Source organism: Marmota flaviventris, chromosome 4, assembly GCF_047511675.1.
Source record: "Marmota flaviventris isolate mMarFla1 chromosome 4, mMarFla1.hap1, whole genome shotgun sequence".
Classification (NCBI taxonomy): Eukaryota; Metazoa; Chordata; class Mammalia; order Rodentia; family Sciuridae; genus Marmota; species Marmota flaviventris.
In genome coordinates, this window is record NC_092501.1 from 141408809 (window position 1) to 141430208 (window position 21400).

Below are 21400 nucleotides of genomic sequence, written 5' to 3' on the forward strand. Positions count from 1 at the left end.
AGCAGCTGCTGCCTCTGCCTCTGCCTCTCGCGCCTCAGCCTCTTTGCCCGGCATACACACACATTCAGATTTGCGCGCTGTTTCAATCCTTGATGACGTGTCCCCGGAGACAGCCAATAGCAAGCGGGCTCTGGTCAGGACAATGGGAGGTAACGGACCAATAAGCGAGCCCCGTGAGTTGGCGGTAGCCAATAGGAGCCGCGCTGGCTGGAGAGTAATGTTACAGAGCGGAGAGAGTGAGGAGGCTGCGTCTGGCTCCCGCTCTCACAGCCATTGCAGTACATTGAGCTCCATAGAGACAGCGCCGGGGCAAGTGAGAGCCGGACGGGCACTGGGCGACTCTGTGCCTCGCTGAGGGTGAGTCTGGGGCAGCGCCGCGGCGGGGAGAGCGCCTCTGGCAGCTCCCTAGCCCGCGCGGCGGCCGGATCCCCGCGGCCGGGAGCCGGCGGGTCAGGATCCACACAAAGGCAAATGAGGGGGGACCGTGGGGGGAACTGCGCACGGAGCGAGCCTCTGCCCGGGCGCCGGGAACGCTGCCCCGCGCCGAACCCCGGCCCACGGGCTGCCTGAGGCGCCGGGAGCCCCGCGCCCCGCGAGTTTCCACCCCCGGCGGCGTCCGCGCTGACTGGCGCAAAAAAAAAATTTTTTTTAATTAAAAAAAAAATTTAACGTGTTTTCGGCCCCCGGGCCGAGCGTTCGGGAGGGCGGCGTGCGCGGAGCGCGGCCGGGGTGGCGGGGCCGGTGGCGGCGGCGGCGGGCAGCGGCGGCGCTTCCCGGCTGCATTGGCCGCCGCCGCAGCGAGCCGGGCGCCGGTGGGGAGCGCGGCCGGCCGGGCGGCGGGCGGGGCGCCGCTGCGGGCGAGGGCGGCGCGGGTGGGCCGGGGGCGGCGGTGCGGCCCTGCCTCGGCCCGGGCGCGGCGGTGGCGGCGGCGGCGACCGGGCGGCGGGGGGAGCGGCGCCGCTGCGCTCGCTGGAACATGGCTGACTCGGGCCCGGCGCTGCTGGCTGGAGAGAAAACAAGGCGGGCGGGCGGGGGAGCTGGGCGCAGCAGTTCCGAGGCAACTTTTTTTTTCCTCTCTCTTTTCACAGCCCCGCGTTCTCCGTGCGGGGGCGGCGGGGCGCGCGGGCCCGCGCGGAGGGCGGCGGGGAGCGGCGGGCGGGTGGGCCCGGCGGCGGCGCCCCCACCCGCCGGCGGGGGAGGGGAGCGGAGGCCGGCGCGCGCCCCCCGCCCCTCCCCCCGGCCTGTAATGGCCGAGTGTGTGCGCCAGAGCGCGGCGCGCGCCCCGCCCGCCGCCGCCTGCACACTCGCGCACTCACTCACACACACACACACACACACAAAGGGAAGGAGCCATATTCTCGCTCGCGCTCGCCCTCGCGGCGGCGGCGGCGCAGGCGGGGAAGACGCGCAGCGGCCATTCCGTGCGCCGGCCCCGGCGGCCGCGGGCGGAGCCAGCCCCCATTTCGAGCGGGGCTTCTCCCTGCGCCGCGCCTGACAAAATGGGGGCGGCGGCGCGGGCCTGCGGGCCTTCCGGGCGCACGTGGCGTCCTCGGGCCTACGGGCCCAGCCGCGTCCCTCGCTCGCCGAGCCTCGGCGCGTCGCCGCCAGCGAAGTTCTGGAGTCTGGGGCGCCCGCCCCGCGCTGAGGCACCCCAACTTTCACGGCTCCCAGAAACACTCCCCCGGCGGGGGGAGGGGGCCGCGGAACCGCGAGCAGGAGTGGCTTTTGTCCCTCATCCTTGTTTACTCGAAGAAACTTCAGACCGGACGTGTTTAGTCAGAACAGAAATACATCTCAGGGCCAAACCGATAGGAAACGAGGCTGCCTTGCAGTGCCACCGCCTCCCCAGCCTGGTCCCGAGCCCTGGGGCTTGCTGCTCCTCCCTCCGAGCAAAGTTTTATGCAAAGAGGGTATTTTTTTTAAGGAATCGGGAATACTTTCGATGCACGATGATTTCTTTTTTCTTTCCTTTTTTTTTTACGGCCTATAATTTTAAAAGGTCAACTCACTTGGTCTCCTTATTTATTTTGTGTCTACCGCAAATCAACAATTTGGCAGCATAAGTTTTTTTGACCTTTGGTTTTGTTGTTTAAAAATGGCTTTGCAGATTTAAAAATTGTTTAAATGACCCGTAAGAAATTCAGAACCGACACAGGCAGATAAGATATACATAACATATATGGAATATCCAGGCTTTTTGAGATTACACCGAAGGACCGTCTTTTGGTTGGCATAGCCACTTCTAGGAATCGGCTATCATTGCCATGTTCCCGTCTGGTTTTATGGGAAGTTAATGTCACTACTGTGTTAAGTAATGAGTACCTTGGTTTTCATTCGCTCCCTAAGCACATTTAAGCTGTTAAACATCATAATTTCATTGCTAACATCAAACACTTAATTTAATTCTAGAAAAATAACTAAACATGGGCAAAGGAGATCCTAAGAAGCCGAGAGGCAAAATGTCATCATATGCATTCTTTGTGCAAACTTGCCGGGAGGAGCACAAGAAGAAGCACCCAGATGCTTCAGTCAACTTCTCAGAGTTTTCTAAGAAGTGCTCAGAGAGGTGGAAGGTAAGAGAGCTTAAGATGTTACTACACAAGGTAATAACTAGCAATAATTTCCAAATTAGGATTGAGGGGGAGGCTATTAAATGGCAAAGGAAACCTTTTTTATTCCTTTTTCTGCTTTGGATAATTAAAATTTCTATTTCAAACTTACAAATACTTGGTTTTTAGACCATGTCTGCTAAAGAGAAAGGAAAATTTGAAGACATGGCAAAGGCGGACAAGGCCCGTTACGAAAGAGAAATGAAAACCTATATCCCTCCTAAAGGGGAAACAAAAAAGAAGTTCAAGGATCCCAATGCACCCAAGAGGCCTCCGTAAGTATTTTTTTATACATGTTTTATAGTACAACAAATAGAAATCTAGTATGCCACTTTGTGAGTTTGTACAAAGTTTTTTGGCTAATAGTGATTCACATTGGTACATTTAAATAGTGTACATGAAATTCTTGTTAGATGGGAGTGTTAACCCAAGCATTAGATGGTTGCCTCCTTTGACCAATATATGTCCTGATAGGATTTTTTAAATCATATTGTTTTTTTGAACTAGTGATAATAATAATAATCTGCAAAATGTTCTTCTGGAGCTCAACTAGTATAACTTAAATAATTATAAATTAACTTTTAGTTAAATATTTGTACCCTATCTAATGCATGGTAGAAATTAACAAAATTAATATATGTAGGGATAGAATACATGTTTGTTAGTAGTTGTTTTGGTGCTGTTATTACAGTCCTAATCCTAAAATGAAATTTCTCTTAGGTCGGCCTTCTTCTTGTTCTGTTCTGAGTATCGCCCCAAAATCAAGGGAGAACATCCTGGCCTATCCATTGGTGATGTTGCAAAGAAACTGGGAGAGATGTGGAATAACACTGCTGCAGATGATAAGCAGCCTTATGAAAAGAAAGCTGCCAAGCTGAAGGAAAAATACGAAAAGGTAAAAAGTGTGTGTACTTGTTTATAGTAAAAAAAAAAAAGGATATGCCAGAGGTTGGATGATTTTTTTTAAATACATCTCAATTTCCTGTTTTCTTATACTTTTATTTAAGTTTTAGTGTAGCAGCTACATTGGCTTGAATCTTTTCATCTTTAGAGTTGTTAATTTTTTACTTCATATTAATTATATTTGAGCCATGGTCATACATTTAAGCTGATTTCATTCTTCTCCAGTATCTCAAATTTGAAAATTTTGGTAGTTACTTTTGAGTCAAAATAATTTCCATTTAAATAGGCATTCATTATAAAAAAAAATAGGTCAGACAAAGTAACACTGGCTATATTTCTCATAAACATCCCCTGAAACATGTTCCTTCTCTTCAGGTGCCCCAAATCCCTTAGCATCACCAAATTTTCAAGTCTGCCAAAACTGGACAGTAAATTTGTAAGATGAAGAAAGCTATAAGTTTAATACTTTAATGGAAATAAATTTTAAGTACATGAATTTAAGCTTCTTTGTTTACTCTGAAAAAAAATAGTTGTTTCTTAATTGTTTTCTAACCTAATTGTATGCTTAATAGTGAATTACTTTTTTTTTTTTTTTGAGATAGTGTTCTACTGTAGATTAGTCTGACAATATAAACCTGTAGAATACTTTTTTGCATTCAGAAGGTGGCAGTGTCTACCCTTTAATCAGTCTCTGCACTCTGGTTTTAATGAACTAGAGTTAGGGTTGTAGTATGTAATTGTATCTCACTGAGGCACTACATTATAAGTATTAGACCGTGCCATTTCTTGAGTTATAGATTGCTAATTGTAATTATCACATAATATTTTTAAGTGTTTTTCCAAGTTCTGGTTATTTATGAAGGTGCAGTGGAGATGTGTGCTATTTGAATATAATTAGGATGTAGGATCATAAAGTTTTGCTTGCCCTTTGCTTAATAGTTTTTCCTTTTCCTGTTTTCTCTTCCGTTTATTTTGGAAGGATATTGCTGCCTACCGAGCTAAAGGAAAACCTGATGCAGCAAAAAAGGGAGTTGTCAAGGCTGAAAAAAGCAAGAAAAAGAAGGAAGAGGAGGAAGATGAGGAAGATGAAGAGGATGAGGAGGAAGAGGAAGATGAAGAAGATGAAGATGAAGAAGAAGATGATGATGATGAATAAGTTGGTTCTAGCGCAGTTTTTTTTTTTCTTGTCTATAAAGCATTTAACCCCCCTGTACACAACTCACTCCTTTTAAAGAAAAAAATTGAAATGTAAGGCTGTGTAAGATTTGTTTTTAAACTGTACAGTGTCTTTTTTTGTATAGTTAACACACTACCGAATGTGTCTTTAGATAGCCCTGTCCTGGTGGTATTTTCAATAGCCACTAACCTTGCCTGGTACAGTATGGGGGTTGTAAATTGGCATGGAAATTTAAAGCAGGTTCTTGTTGGTGCACAGCACAAATTAGTTATATATGGGGACGGTAGTTTTTCATCTTCAGTTGTCTCTGATGCAGCTTATACGAAATAATTGTTGTTCTGTTAACTGAATACCACTCTGTAATTGCAAAAAAAAAAAAAAGTTGCAGCTGTTTTGTTGACATTCTGAATGCTTCTAAGTAAATACAATTTTTTTTATTAGTATTGTTGTCCTTTTCATAGGTCTGAAATTTTTCTTCTTGAGGGGAAGTTAGTCTTGCTTTTGCCCATTTTAGATCACATGAATTATTACAATGTTTATCTTTTCATAGTAAGATGATAAAAACTTTTTGTCTACACACCCTGCATATCATGATGGGGTTAATAAAAATTAAATTGAGGACATTTTCATCCGTAACTGAAACTCCAAAACCTTGATCAGTTGATAGCTAATTTCACATAGCCCACTTACATTTACCAAGTGAAGGGTAGCCAATTCTATTCACAGCATGGGATTATTAAAATCAAACAATCTGAAAATCTGTCCTTGAAGGACTAATAGAGACGTATGTTCTGATCTTTACATGAGGACTCTATATTAACTCCCATTACCATGTAATGGCAGTTATATTTTGCAGTTAACACATTAAAGAAGACCTGAGAATGTATCCCCAAAAGCGTGAGCTTAAAATACAAGACTGCCATATTAAATTTTTTGTTGAGATTAGTCCCAGCAAAGGTTCTAAGAGTGCTGGCTGTAAATGCCTTTTCCCATTTATCTAAATATGGACTGCTCAGGAAACTTGAGACTCCATTGAAAGTATTTTTACTTAATTGGGACAGCTTATAAAATTACAATGCCAAGTTTGAAGTAGGGTATATTTTCCTATATTGTGGTTTGCCCATTTATAAATCAAAATAGACATGAGGAAAAAACTTTGCATCTCTACCAATTATCCAACTTATTTGATGGGTTTTTTTTCTTTTTTTTTTTTTTTTTTTTAATTTTTAACAAAAATCCAAACTCATTCATTAGAGTCATGTTTATCTACTTAGCAGTTTAGGGAACAATTTGGCAATTTTGTGGTTTTTGAGATTATCGTTCTCTTAAAGTGCCAGTGTTTTAAAATAGCGTTCTTGTAATTTTACACGCTTTTGTGATGGAGTGCTGTTTTGTTATATAATTTTGACTTGGATTCTTTCCATTTGCATTTGTTTATGTAATTTCAGGAGGAATACTGAACATCTGAGTCCTGGATGATACTAATAAACTAATAATTGCAGAGGTTTTAAATATTAGTTAAATGATTTTCACTTAAGAATTTAAGATTTTGTTCAATCATTTCCAATAATGCCTCCTAGCAACACCTTTTGAATAAGAATAAGGGCTGGCAAAGTTTTTCCCTTTAAAAATATTCACTGTAAGCTTATAAATAGGTGATGGGATGATGAAAACAGGTTTCATCAAATATTCCAAATACTCAGGAATATGTATATATAAACTAATTTCACTTTCAAAATGTTAAGATTATTTCAAGGAGAGGCACATCTAAGTGGAAAGCAGCATTAGGAATAATTAAAGATCTAACAGGTCTAAGTGAATGAGGACCTCAACAGACTGCAGTTGTCTTAAAGTTTTATCAAATTTTTAGTCAAGGGGAACAAATGTGGAACTACCATTGTCAACATCTGTTATTAAGTCTGATTTGTTTAGAAATGAATTCTGCCTCAGGAACCTTCTTTGTAATGTTAGTAGGTGTGTCATGACACTACCCTGTTTAGGATGTGGAGAATGGGAACAAAGGTGATTTAACTGGCTTCTGATCTTTGAGGGAATGGACAAGACAAAACCTCAAATCAAAAAAACGAATGAATTCTTTTAAATGTCTATAAACAGTATCCCTTGGAACTCTAAGTAGATACTGAGTCTAAAACTCAAAGGCCTAAGACAATCATTTAGATAATCCAGTATAAAAGCCTTATTATTAAATGAGATGATATGGGGGTTGGGGGAGGGACTTCTAGTGCCCAGAAGTAATTGTATAGTGGTGTTTAAAGATTTTTAACTTAACAAGACTAAACAATTAGTATAAATTTAATAAGTTTTATATATTTTTGAAGTCAGTGTAGGGAGCATTCTGACCAAAATCCTGTTTTCTCATTTGCCTGTTGCTCATTAGTTACTATAATTAGTTTGATGATCTTCCATCAAGATTGATATTTGCTGGATTAACTTCCCAGAGTGAAGTCTGGAGAAGGAAAAGGTGTACTGTCCTTAAGGGCAAGGATTAAATGATAAAAAGGCAGGAAGCATACCTGTATGGTAGCCGTTCAGCAGGTACTTCCCTCACTGCATAGGGAATCAACTTGCTCTGATGTTACGGCAGTATCTATATTGAAAATAACACAGGAAATAAAATAGTGATTTTTTTAAAAAAATGAAAAACGGGGTCACTACCCAGCTTGATATCACAGTCTAGAATGAAAGTTAACTCTAGGTCTGTTTGGTATAACACCTGAAAAGGCCCCAGTAGTCTCTCAGTACCAGTGGAGCTCTTTTGCATGGATGGTGTTGTATTACTGCATTTGCATACATCAACAGCTCAGGTCTCAATCCCCAAGTGTGAACCATTGGCTAGTAATTAAGCTGTCTAACTAATAAGGGATTGTGATAATAGTTATTTAACCTTATTTTTCATACTAATGCTTTATTGTCACTTCCAAGTGATCTTTGAAATATCTTACTACTAGATAAAGCTAATGGTTTGAATATCTTTCCAACAAAATAGATGGTAGGTGCTTCATTTCTTGGTCTCTTTTTGGAGAGTGGTGGTGGGGAGCCTGAATTTGAAGTGATTTACCACTAAATTATTTCCCTTTGATAGAGACTGGCCTTGAACTTGGGATCCTTCTGCCACAGCCTCCTGAGTAGCTGGGATTAAAGGCATGCACCACTATGACAGGCTTTCTTGTCCCCTTATGGCAAAGCAGTGCTTAACACAACTAGGGAAATTCCCTGGGTCTCAGCCAAGTTGCCTCCCTGGAGTACTGAGGCAAAACGTTGCTCTGTTCTAGGATTGCTGCTATTTCATGATAATACTATGGCACAGAAATACATACCACACAATACAAAATGGCAAGGACACAATATGCCACTTCCGGTGGACTTCACTCTAAAATAGATCATATCTGCCAGACGGAAATGTAGTCACACCTTTAGGCATGTCCTGGACCTTCTAAATAGCTGAATTTTTTAGGTATCCACTGAAAAGGAAGTAGAAATAGATCTGGAAAAATATGAAGACAGACCATAAGTGAGCATTAGAGTTATGTGGAAAATGAAACCCAGTAATAGTGGGAGAGTGTTTATCATGCTGGAGGCCCTGATTTTGATCTCTAGCACCAAAAAGGAAGAGAAATCAAGGAAGCAAAAGATACAGAGATACTTGTAAATTTTTATGAACTAATTTTTCTCATTAGTTACATAACATTCCATAGTATGATACTGCATAAGAATTTGTTCATTCCCTTAGTGATAAACATTCAAGTTCTTTACCATTTTTTTCCATTCTAACAATGCTGCAGGGTACATTTCTCTTAGGCATGTGTGGTACTTTAGGAAAGGTACCTTGAAGTAGATTTATTGAGTCAAAAGATATTTGCATGTAACATTTTGGCAGATATTTGATAAATGGCCCCCCCAAAGGTGATTCTTATATGGTGAAACATTTTAGTAATGATTATATAATGATCAAGGTATTTTTTTTTTTTTTTTGACCAGTTACTCATTGAGTTTGTGGAGGGAAAAAACAATTTTTAAAAAATGAAAAGCTGGGGCTGGGGATGTGGCTCAAGCGGTAGCGCGCTCGCCTGGCATGCGTGCGGCCCGGGTTCGATCCTCAGCACCAAATACAAACAAAGATGTTGTGTCCGCCGAAAACTAAAAAAAAAAAATAAACATTAAAAAATTCTCTCTCTCTCTCTTTCACTCTCTCTCTCTCTTTAAAAAAAAAAAAAAATGAAAAGCTAAAATACTGAAATAGTCATTTGTCCAAAGACAGAAACACAGGCAGAATCAGAAATGAAAGACCCTGGGGAAGGATACTGATAATTCAAACTGTTAAACTATTTCTCTAAAAACTCACTGCAATAATTAAATATTGAAGTACTCTATTGCATGAAAATGAAGTTTCCTTCTGATTTGGGCATCCTCTATCCTGAATGGAAATTTCTGTTTTTTTTTTTCCCCCCTTCTAAGCAGAGAGCTTTTTCTAGCAAAGATTGTGTGTCAATCCTACAGAAACTGCAAACAGTTTTGGAGAAAGGGGTTTGGCAACAAGGGTTAACCAAAGATGAGAAATTAATGGACTGTAAGCCAGATTCTAGGAATTAGGAGATAAGTTATTTGGAAAGGTGGAATGGATCCTGAACATTGGCCTTAAATGGAATGAAGTTCACCACTGCTTCATTTCCTTGCTGGGGATGGTACTATAGGATAAAGGACAAACACAATTGCATTTATAGGTTTAAAGAGGAAATAAGCTTAGTTCCTTAGAATTACATAGACTCTCTAATTAGAAGCTTTACCATCGTTTTGGTTTTGGGTATCGATGATTAGAGATCATTTTATAAAGTCTTCTGAACATAACCAGGCAAGAGGATAGTCCTCAAACAAAATGAGTTGTTGGAAGCAAGAGAAGAGTACTCCTAAAGATAAACGTGCATGTGCTCACTTATCACACCCTCAGTTATCCACATAGTGTTCAGGGAGGTTCCCAGAGTAAGAACTTGGAGGCTGCTCAGAGCACACATTGCCACTCCCTCCCTTGTCCCCCCATTCCATCCACCTGAATTTCAAGGGAGGCCTGGGTCTCACTCTGCCACCTGGAACGAACCTGCCTGGTCTTGGATATAGTGAACACAAGGCACACTCAGGCTCAGAAGAAAGGAAACTGCCCAGACAGCCTCCATGAGAGTTGTCACTTCCTTGGGGCCCTTGACCCCAGAATAAAGCATTGCACCAGTGTCAGATCATAGCATGTTAGAGGCCAAGGGTCTCCAGGGACTGTTGCAGTTCAATCTGTACATTTTTATGAAGTAGTACGCAGAGGTCCACTGAGACTCAGACTTGCTCAAGGACAAACTGCACTATCACAACAACACAGCAGGGCCAGGCTCACCAGGTACAAAGCTGTGAGCTGCTTCTTTAAGGCTTCCTTCCTGTCCCCCACTTCCAGGCCGGAATTCTCCTGCCATGGCTGTGGCCATGTTTGAGGACAGTCTGCACTGGAATCACCAGAAGAATGGGGGCTGCTTGCGCATCCTTGGAACTGTGGCATGACCTTCCAGAAGTGGAAGGAGGATGTCAGTATACTCCACACACTTCACACTTGAATAATCTTTGAAAAACTGGTTGTCCTTGAAGTATGAATGAGATTCATATTTATTGACACCAACAAAGATGTAAAGTTCTACCAGTCAGAAAGACTATTAACATGTTGTTTGTCCTTCTACTTTATACAATAAATATTGTGTGTGTGCGCGCGCGCGTGTATGTGTGTGTGTGTGTTTGCAATTGAGGTAAGACTCACAAATCATTATTTTTATTTACATATTTATTTTTTTACAGTGCTGGGATGAAACTCAGGGCTCTACTCCAGCCCTTAACCATTTTAAAACGAGCAATAAATAAATAAACAAACAAACAAACAAACAAATAAATAAATAAAAGTAAAACAAATTAAGTGACCTGGGGGAAAAAACTTTGATAATTTTTTATTTTCAGGCCAAATCTAATTTTTTCTTACCTGAGGGACCAAGTAGTCTTAAGTTATTGACAAAAATGCTTAGCACCTCACTAAATCCTAGAACATTTACATTTTGTTTCATTACAAACATCCTTTTAAAATTTTTTAAAACTTAATCCTTTTTTATTTTGACATAGGGTCTCAAGAAGTTGCCCGGGCCCCCAACGAGCAATCCTCGTGTGCCTCCCAAGTCGTGGGGTCACAGGTGTGTGTCATGTACCTAGCACGAACGTCCTTTTTTAAGAAAATAAGAAAAGACTGGTGCTTAATCCCAGTCCCCTGGGAGACTGAGGCAGGAGAACTGCAAGCGAGGTCCAGCCTCGGCAACTCAGCGAGACCCCGTCTCAAAATAAAAAATAAAAGGGCCGGGGAGCAGTTCAGCGGGAGAACACCTCTGGGTTCAACTCCTACTACTACAAAAAGTGAGGAAAGAAAAGGAACAAAACAAAGTCACTGATGCAAACACAGAAATCAACTGGGACATAATGATCTTCACGAGCTTTTATGCCTCCACAACCCAATAAAGTGTTTGTGGAAAGAATGGGGGAGGGGGAAATAAGAAAGAATAAATGAATTCCAAGTCTGCTCATGTCCCAGTCTGAGATGTCACCTTCTTCTTTCTATTTAAATCTGTAGATCAAGAGTAAAGCGTGCAATTAGTACGTGGACTTGGTCAGGAGCAAGGGATGCTGTATGAGAGTTGGGCCGGTTCTCCACTCATCTTTGGAAGTTGTTGGACAATACTTTGGCCAAGGATGGCAGCCACAATGATAATCAGGGAAATAGCCCCCCGCCCCCACACTCCTGTGGGGTCTCCCTTATGACTGTGTGGAGGATCTGGTGTGTGTGTGTGTGTGTGTGTGTGTGTGTGTGAGTGATCTCACTATTCTTTTTTTTTTTTTTTGTCATTAGTTATACATGACAGTAGAATGCATTTTGACACATTGTACACATATGGTGCATAACTTCTCATTCATCTGGCTGTACATGGTGCTGAGTCACACTAGTAATCAGACATGTATATAAGGTAATAATGACTGTCTCATTCTACTGTCCTTCCTATCCCCACAGCCCAACCCTTCCCCTCACTCCCCTCTACACAATCCAAAGTTCTTCATTCTTCCCTACCCGCCCCCACTATGGATCAGCATCCGCTTATCAGAGAAAACATCCAGCCTTTGTTTTTTGGGGGGATTGGCTTATTTCACTTAGCATGAAGTTCTCCAGCTCCATCCATTTACCTACAAATGCCATAATTTCATTCTTATTTAATGCTGAGTAATATTCCATTGTGTATATAAGTACCACATTTTCTTTATCCATTCATCTGCTGAAGGGCATCTAGTTTGATTCCATAGCTTAGCTATTGTGAATTGAGCTGCTATAAACATTGATGTGGCTGTGTCGCTATAGTATTCTGATTTTAAGTCCTCAGGATATAAACCAAGGAGTGGGATAGCTGGGTCAAATGGTGGGAGGGAATGATTTTTATAGCTTAATATTTCCTTGATTGCTGGGACCTTCAGAACACCCACTCAGAAATGCAACCATCCCATTGGGGGTGCATTGCAATAAAAGGAAATCTGGAACCATCCCCTCTCGCGAGCAGGGGGATTATGCCCAGGGCTTCTTGCATGCTAGGCAAATTCCCTGCCACTGAACTACATCCCTAACCCTTTTTATATTTTTATTTTTAGATGGGTCTTGCTAACTTGTCCAGATTGAACTTGGGATCCTCCTGCCTCAGCCTCCCAAGTAGCTAGGATTACAGGTGTGTGCTGCTGTGCCGGGCTTGGAACCATTCTTTCTAGAGAATCACACTCCAGAGCCCTTGGGTAGAATCATAAATTTTAGAAATTTCTCTGAATTGCTGAAAATTAGTAGAAGCTACTCCATATGTCAGTTGCAGTGAAATCATGACGTAGTAGACTTAGCAGCTGAGCATTTGCCCTGGTCCTTTGTGTTTTTGTTATTATTTGGCTTTACTGTTTTTATATGTTAGAAGTCGTACTTAAAATTTGTCTGAAAAACATTTTTTTAAAAAATTGGGGATTGATCTCGGAAGCATTTTACCATTGAGCTACATCCCTAGCCCTTTTTAAATGTATTATTTGGAGGCAGGATCTCGCTGAGTCGCTAAGTCCTGACTTTTGCTGGAGAGAGGGTTCCCCACGTGTAAACCAGTATATCCTCTGAACTGTAAATTCTGCCATGACGTCTCCCCACGTCTCTTTCCTTGCAGGGAGATTCCGTGGAGCTGCTAGATCCTTCCCTCCTACTGCCCAGGACTCAGCTGGACTCACACCTTCTCTGTAGCCATATCCAGCACCAGGGGTGCCTTGTGCCACCGAGGACAGTGTGGTGGGAAATGGGTCAGAGCCACCTTAGGTTCTGTGCATCCCACAGGCTTTTCCAGAGAGGCCAATGGTGTGGAAAATTGTCTTTTTCTCTCCTAGGAATTTTTTGTCTTCTAGTTTTCAAAAATCCGCAGACAGGGGTTAGATTCCAGCGCCTTATCTCTAGGCACGTGTCCTCCAAGCCAAAGTCCTTGTGCAAAGATTCTCCACTTTCTATCAAAACAGTGAGAAGGGAGTCCCAATGCAGTTGGAATTGAGTAGTTCTTTCCAGTTTGTTGGGATGGGCTAGGAACGTGTTTCTAGGAGAGTGGGAACTGCTCTGTATCACCTCGGAGGTGCTCCTAAGAGCTTCACGGATAAATTCATTTTCTATTCTGTGACGAACTACAAATTCTAACATGTTGGCCCAGCACCGGACAGGATGAGTAATTTCTAGAAACTTAGGTGGACATTCTCTTACTACCCAGTTGCTTGGAGAGATTTGGTATAATGCTACAAGAAATGGGGATACTTCACTGTAATTATTGAGGAATAAGTTATGAATTCTGAGACCTGGGGAAGAACACATTAATAAGCCCAATGAATATTGTAATTGTCACAGTACCTCCAGATGTGGACATCAATATCAGAAATGACTGTCACTCACCAGCTTTTACTTTTCAGTTGATTTTTTTTCTTGAGTATAGAATACTCAGATTTAAAGAATATTTTTTTTCTTTCTTTTTTTTTTCCCCTGCAGTGCTAGGGAATCAAACCCAGGGCCTTGTGTACTCTAGGCAAGGGCTCTACCACTGAGTGACACCCCAGCAGAACATGGGGTTTCAGAGTCCAAGTTCTACAGTTCCATTAACACATAAAGGTCATTTCATTAATGTCACTGAATCTTCTTTTATAAAAGTCTGAATTCTAACCAAATACAATAGATTACACTGGACTCATCAGGAAGTCAAATTTGTTGGACCGAACTGTCTCAAATTTCTTTTTTTAAAAAATTTCTTATTTTAAACAAATTTCAGGTGAAAATTTTCTAAATTATTGTGTGTAAGGTCTGCTATTGTAATTTTTTAGTTACCCTATAATTTTACCTTCTTTCAATGATATGAGATTGCATCAAATAGGGATACGTATATATATTATCAAAAGAAAGACCACTAATATTTCACAGATACTATACTATGAGTTGGAATAAATATAAACTCAGGGAGGATGACTTTCCAAATAAAATTTGGAGTGTGACCTCCAAATAAATTCAATTTCTCTTTGTAGGTAGATGACATCACCTTCTCCAAATGGAAAGTTGAGAAACCCAACTAGAGAAGTCCAATTACTTGATTGATTAATAGGCAGCCTGCTAGTAGTGGACTCATTAATGTAATTATAAATGATCCAGGTAGCCAGGCTTGGTGGCTTATGCCTATAATCCCAGAACTCAGAGGGCTGAGGCAGGAGGATTGCAAGTTTGAAGTCAGCCTCAGCAACTTAGCAGGCATCTCAACAACTTAGACCCTATCTCAAAATAAAAAATAAGAAGAACTGGAGATATAGCTCAGTGGGAAAGTATCCCTGGGTTCAATCCCCAGTACTAAAAAATAATAAGTCTATCAATAAAAAATGAGGTAGGCACTGTGCTAGGCTCTGGAGACTCAGAGGTAAATAAAACTGACCAACGATCTCCCTCAGGAAGTTCCTTTTAATAGAGAAGAAACGACAGGTAAATAAATACATTAAGAAGATCATTTTAGATGCTGCTAGGGACACGAAGACAACAGGGCAGGTGGCAGTTGGGGGGCGGGTCACTGACCAGTCTGGAAAGCCTTTCTGCAGACTACCAGAAACTTCCTGAGCCGTTCTGATCTGCTGCTCACTCTGCTCCAGCTGGCTGGTGGTCAGTGACCTCCTGGGGCAGCCAAGCCTCTAGCCCTTCAAGACCAGCAGTGGAGCATGCCACAGTCCCGAGGTCTTTCCCTGCACCAGGATGAGGCCTCTGCCTCCCAGTTTTCCCAGTGCTCTCCCTCCCTCCGCTGGGCTTCTGTGTTTTCTTCACACCCTCTAAGGAAAAGCCAGCTCTCAGGATGTGGAGGACCGGAGCTGGAAGTGGCTGGCAGCCACCACAGGACCTCCCTGCTCCTGAGTGCAGAGTGGCTTTTCTCATTGGTGCAATTTGGTGATGGAGGCCGGGGGGAGGAAGAAAAGGGAACGTACCCTGTTTTCCATTCATTCCCAAGCCTCAAGGAGGTCCACACCAGTCAGGACCTCTTTGGTACTAAAGGGGACCCCAAGGTGAGGGGTGATGAGGCTGTGACTGACTAGGAATCAGCCATCCAGCACAGCCCTGTGTTCTCAGTGCCTGGCCAGCTCCGGATGGCTTGCTCAGTCCTTTGACATGACCTCCTTAATGTGTCTTCTGCCAGTTCTAAGGCTCACCTGTCCTCTGGCCAATGTCCTAAGTGCAAACATGTAAGTACAATCATCCCTCAGTATCCTCCAGGACACCATTGCAGGATCCCCTGCCGATACCACAATCTGTGGATGTTCAAGCCCCTGATATAAAGTGACACAGTATTTGTCTAGAACCTACTCACACACGCCATTGACTTTAACTCATCTCTAGGCAACTGCTAACCCCTGGTCCAATGCAAATGTTATCTGAGTGGTTGTTGTAGTGCGTTGTTTAGAAAATAGTGACAAGAAAAAAAATCGGTCCACGTTCAATGGAAGATGAAATTTGTTTCAAATATTTTCCATCTGCGAATGTGGAACCCGTGGATATGGAGGGCTGACTGTATGACTTATACAGCACTATGGGGAAATTGTCTTTAAAGAAGGAAGGGTAAACAGTAGGGTGCCCTCGCTCTGTGCCACCTGCAGTAGGAACAGGCCCCGGGCCCAGGCTGGCCCAGCCCCCAACACACTTTCTCCAGAGTAAAGTGGGAGAGGTGACTTGCGGGATATGGAGCAGAGCAGGTTGGTGTCAGGAAGGGTGTCAGACGTTTGTTTGTGCTGGATATCCACATGGGTGTTTGTTACCACAGGGACAAGAGGCCTCCCTGGCCACACTGACTCAGAGGCCATCTGGAGCCCTGAGCTTGCATCTATGTTGTCTCACAGGGACACGAGGCCTGGGAAATGACCTGGTGGGGTGTGGGATGGAACTGCCTCCCCCCTCCCTGGGGGGTGGCGGAGCCGGGTGTGACACCTCAGATGGAGAAAAACTGGTCTCCTAAGGCCAGTGGGCAGAGCGGGAGCTGAAGTGGCCTGACTCCACTCTGCTGTGGGCCCTAGTCCTGGGGGAGCCTCTTAGGGCAGTTTTAGCTGCTTTCTCAGCTTTTATGAGCAAAGGGGACAATAGACACAATTGAGAAATGACTGTACAGCACCCTAACCGTACACAGGAAACTGCACATGACCGTGACATTGTATTGTATCCTCATCTTTCTCTCTTCTTCTTGTTTTTTGTTCTGCAATTAAAATAAAAATTATATGTAATGTTTCTAATTTAAATGTTAAGGATTCAATCGGGGTTCAGGAACACATGGTACTCCACGGGACTCCCACAAACAGACCAAAGGTTTTTCCACCAGCCCGTGCAGACTGACAGACGGACCCTGCAGACTCCAGGAAACAGTGACTCCCAGTGAGCGGCAACGCGAGTGTGTCCTCGCTCTTTTACAATTAAATTTTAAACATGCTTCAGCAAATACGCGTGTTTCCCCCAGGTGGATGTTTTGCTTCAGATTTCCTTTCCGTTGCCTGTGAGCGCTTTGAGTCGGCCAGAAACACCCGAGAGGAGAGAGAGGCCGGGAAGGGGGCGGGGGAGACGGCCAGGTGTACCCACAAAGCCAGGCCCACCTCTCTCCTGGGGGCATCAGAAATTGAAATTGCTTCTTCGTGCTCTTTGGAGAGGTCTGGGCATCCAGAAACAAAACAAATTCAACTCAATCAATGCCTCTAAGAGATAACCAAGTTCAAAGACCTAAAGAAGCACTGAGTCATTGGCCGTAACAAATAATCCAGATGCAGGCTTTGGAGTCTCGCGCCTGTCATACTGACTTGTACTTGACCACCTGCTGGTTGGGTGTCTTTTCAACCTCCTGTGCCTCAACTTGCCTATGTGCAAAATGGGCACAAGGATCAGAATGACTTCCTAAGGCTTTGCTGGTATGTGTGGGAGTTTAATAAAATCATCTATGGGAAATGTTTGGCATGTTCTTGGTACTTGGTAAGAACTCAGTAAAAGAATTAGTTACTTTTTTATAACAATAGAAAATTATATAATAAATTATTAGCTTATAATGATTACTACTGTATTATTAAAAGTTTCATTGTTTTTCCTTCTCCAATTTAGGCATCCACCTAAATGCAAAGGGTAGTCTAGAGGCTTCTTTACTATTTAAACTTCTTTTGTCAGGGGGTATTGAGGATTAAACTTAGGGGCATTTTACCCCTGAGCTACATCTCCAGTCTTTTTAATTTTTTTTTAAATTTTGAGACAAGGTTTCACTGGCTGGCCTCAAACTTGCAGTCCTCCTGCCTCAGCCTCCACCTTACCACCCTGCCTGGCAACTATTTGAACTTTATGGCAGTGGTTGCCAAACTTGTCTGAACATGGGAATCATCTGGGAAATAAGGCTTGGGTCCCACCCAGGATTTTGATTGAATGCATCTGGAGGGTGACCTGGGCTTTGGAAGCCTCAGAATTCTCCAGCTGATTCTAATGGTCAGATACATTTCTTTTTAGATGGGGTTCTATATTAAGTTGACAATACCATAAATCAAAAGTGCATGGAGCCCACCTAGTCCACTGAACATCTCAGCTTAGCTGTGATGCACTCTGGAGAGTTTGGGTGGCTTCCTCTCTTGATCCCGGAAGGACTGGGAACTGTGGTAGCTGCTGCTTCCCAATACAGAGCGCATAGAACCACATAGCGCTAGTCTGGGAAAAGATCCAAATTCACGATTCCAAGTATGGATCCAGATGAATGCGAATCACTTTCATGCCGACATGAGGACAAAAAAAAAAAAAAAACCATAAGTCGAGCATCATCTGTACAGCTGAGGTTGGACGTAAGCATTGGATGTCATTCTAGCCCAAAGGACAGGACAGGTGTTCGCAATCACGATCAAAGTCATGCACTCTGAGCCAGCCATCTCCCTCATTTTTGCTGCAGTAGCCATTTGACTCTGCCAACGAGTATTTATTTATTTTTTATTAAGTTTTGACTGATTTGATCAATTAATTCAGTAAAATATTTGATTCCTTAAAAATCGGATGGCCACAGTCTCAAAGAAACTGCATTTGTGGAGTACCATCTCCCATCGCACGGGTATTTTGAATCTTTTAGATGATGTTACTGCAGGAGTACACGTTATTTAATTCCATTCCATAAAGTTACTAAGAAACTGGATGCTAAATGAAAACTCCAACAGCTCGAAATGGTTTTGAGTCATTCGTTTATCAGCTAAAAATTTGATTCCTCTTTGGGCGGGGTTGTGGCTCAGTGACAGAGAACTTGCCTTGCATAGGTGAGGCACTGGGTTCAATCCTCAGCACCACATAAAAATAAATAAACCAAATAAAGATATTGTGCCCATGTATAACTGAAAAAATATTTTGAAAATTCTTTTTGATTCCTCACATTCAGAAAGCCAGAGCTTACCTGGAGTAAGAACATGTTGGGGACCAGCTAGGATTTTAAGAATAATTTACCATCTACATTTCTACACAGTACTTAGTCCCGTTAATACACAGTACTTGGTCCCATCCTGTACATCTGCTCGCCAAGTGGACGTGAAATCAAAAAAAAGCTGTTGTTGGAAGGAGACCGAGGCTGCCTCGTGCCTGGGATCTCATCTGGGGACTTTGAAAAGGCACGTAGGTTGCCGTTCGTTTTGTTCAGCCCTCTCTATGGGTTCCTGACCTCTTTAAAAAACTAAGGAGCATGTGGTCCACTTCAGGCCACACTGAGCCATCCAATGAATCCCAAGTGTGGCAGCCTTCTCGGCTCTGTCGGCTTCCTGCCGACGTCTTCCATGGAAGGCTTGAAATGTTAGATTAGAAAAGGTCCCTGACTCTCAGTCCCCAAGTTCTGTATCTAACCAACGACCTGGGGCATCATAAGTTCCTTTCCCAAGCTGATGGAGCCAATCTTTCTGCCACGTACACACAGTTGCACAAACAGAACTAAACAACCACTTGTCACCAACCATTAAGACATAAAAGTTAACAAGTTGAAAAGCAGGCAATGGTATGTGTTTGGGCTACTTTCTCCACTGCAGAGCAAGTTGTTTCTTAGGGTATGTATTCATAAGGGTCAATACAATCAGTAGACAATGGAGAGCATAAGAAAGATATTTTTAAAATTTCCTTCTGATAGTTTTGTGGGGGGGAAAAGGAGATTTGGTTGAAGATTGAATAAAAAAAAATGAGTTCAGGGTGGTCATAAAGACAAGAAGAGAATCAGGATTGAGTAATTGTCTATCAAGTCAAGCTCTTTCTATGCGTAACCTCCTTTAATCATGATAACAAACCTCTCAAGATGGGATCCGTTACAATTCATGGATAGAATTCTGAGGCTCAGAGAGATTAAGCAGCTTGCCTGAAGTGGCACAGCACTGAGGCATGAAAGTAAAACTTGAATACAAATTAGTCTGACTCACACCCCAAGTTCTGTCCATTCCATCGCCAGGTGACCAACTGTCCTGGTTTCCAAGACTGAGGGATTTCTTGGAATGTCGGACTTCCTGTTTTAAACCACGGCAGGGTCAGGGAAATAGGGAGTTTGTCAGTCTGCTGGGTAATCAGAGGTTGGGATCTGGGTTAAAGGCTTAGTTTCTAACCTGTGGCCTTGGCGGTGGTAGAATTTTAAAGGGTGGGGTGTAGTAGAAGGAGTTAGGTCATTGGAGGTGTGCCCTTGAAGGGGATAGGGACACCTGGCCCCTTCCTCTCTCTATTTCTGCTTCCTAGCTTCCACAAGGAGCTTGTCTGCTTTACCACACGCTCCCTGCCATGAGGTTCTGTCTCCCACTGCCTGAAAGGCAACGGCGTCAGGTAACCATGAACTGGAACTTCTGAAACTATGCCCCAAAATAAACCTTTCCTTTTTATAAGTTGATTAGGTCAGGTATTTTGTCACAGAGACAGAAAGCTGACGAATACAACAGGTTATTGGTCCCTTAGCCAGATTTCAGGCTCTAGGTCGGCCCCAGGTAGGAAGGACAGGTAGGAAGCCTGGATCTCTCACTTATTTCAGGAAATAATATATTGAACCACACTACATTCCCACTGGAGAAAGCAAATTAATGGCACTTCTAGCCAAATTAGTGTATCCTTAGATGATGTAGGTCAAAGGTCAGCAATTTTTTCCCATCAAGAGTCATTTTCAATTTTGTGTGCCACAGGTCACAAACACTCAGCTCCATCATTGTACTGAGATCAGCCATTGAGAACACAAAAATAAACAGGTGTTTCTGTTCCAAGACACTTCAGGTATCCAAAGGGGAGGCAGATTAGATCTGGCTCCTGGATAGTTGGCTGAACCCTGATAGAGTAATAAAGAATAGTAATAAAGAATCCTTTGAAGAATTATTTCTGGAAGTTACTATACTTTAGTTGAAGAGAGACCAGAAGGCACTGGGAACTTTCTTTCTTTCTATTTTTTTTTTTTTTTTGGTACCAGGGCTTGAACCCAGGGGCACTTAACCACTGAGCCACATCCCCAGCCCTTTTTTATATTTTATTTAGAGACAAAGTCTTGTTGAGTTGCTCAGGGCCTCCTTAAGTTGCTGAGGCTGGCTTTGAACTCGCAATCCTCCTGCCTCAGCCTCGTGAGCTGCTGGGATTACAGACATACACCACCACACCACCATGCCCCGCTGGGAATTTTCTTTTGAATTAACCTATTAATCAATTATTCCTGTTATTATTCTCTTTTCTTTGGTTGATTGATTGATTGATTGATTGTAGTAGTGTAGACTGTCTTGCTAAACTACCCAGGTTGGCTTTGAACTTGCCATCTCTCTGCCTCAGCCTCCTGAGCAGCTGGGATCATTGGCGTGTGCCACCATGACTGGCTCCTACTATTTGCTATTCTTTTGAGACTATGGCGTTTGGCTGTCCTAATCCTAGGCCGAATCACACACTGTGTGTGTGCCTGTGAAGATGCAGCGTGTGGTTTCCCATCACAGATTTATGTCCCCTGCTTGTCTGTTGGGAGACATTAGATAAATTCAGTTGCCCATTGTTCTTGACCACTTCTTTTATTTCCAAACTATTTAAAAAATATTTCCCATTGCACTCTACATAAACTTAATGAAGATGTATTTATTGGCT

At 43.1% G+C, this 21400-nt stretch overlaps 1 protein-coding gene across 1 annotated transcript; it reads left to right on the top strand.

The window, feature by feature from the left end:
* The first annotated feature begins 211 nt into the window (after nt 1–211).
* On the top strand, nt 212–6201 carry Hmgb1 (high mobility group box 1). The gene is made up of 5 exons (XM_027928790.2): nt 212–357; nt 2410–2573; nt 2739–2884; nt 3330–3504; nt 4492–6201. Exons 2-5 carry the CDS (start codon nt 2424–2426, stop codon nt 4666–4668), a joined length of 648 nt encoding a protein of 215 aa, XP_027784591.1. The 5' UTR covers nt 212–357; nt 2410–2423; the 3' UTR covers nt 4669–6201.
* The last annotated feature ends 15199 nt before the right edge of the window (nt 6202–21400 follow it).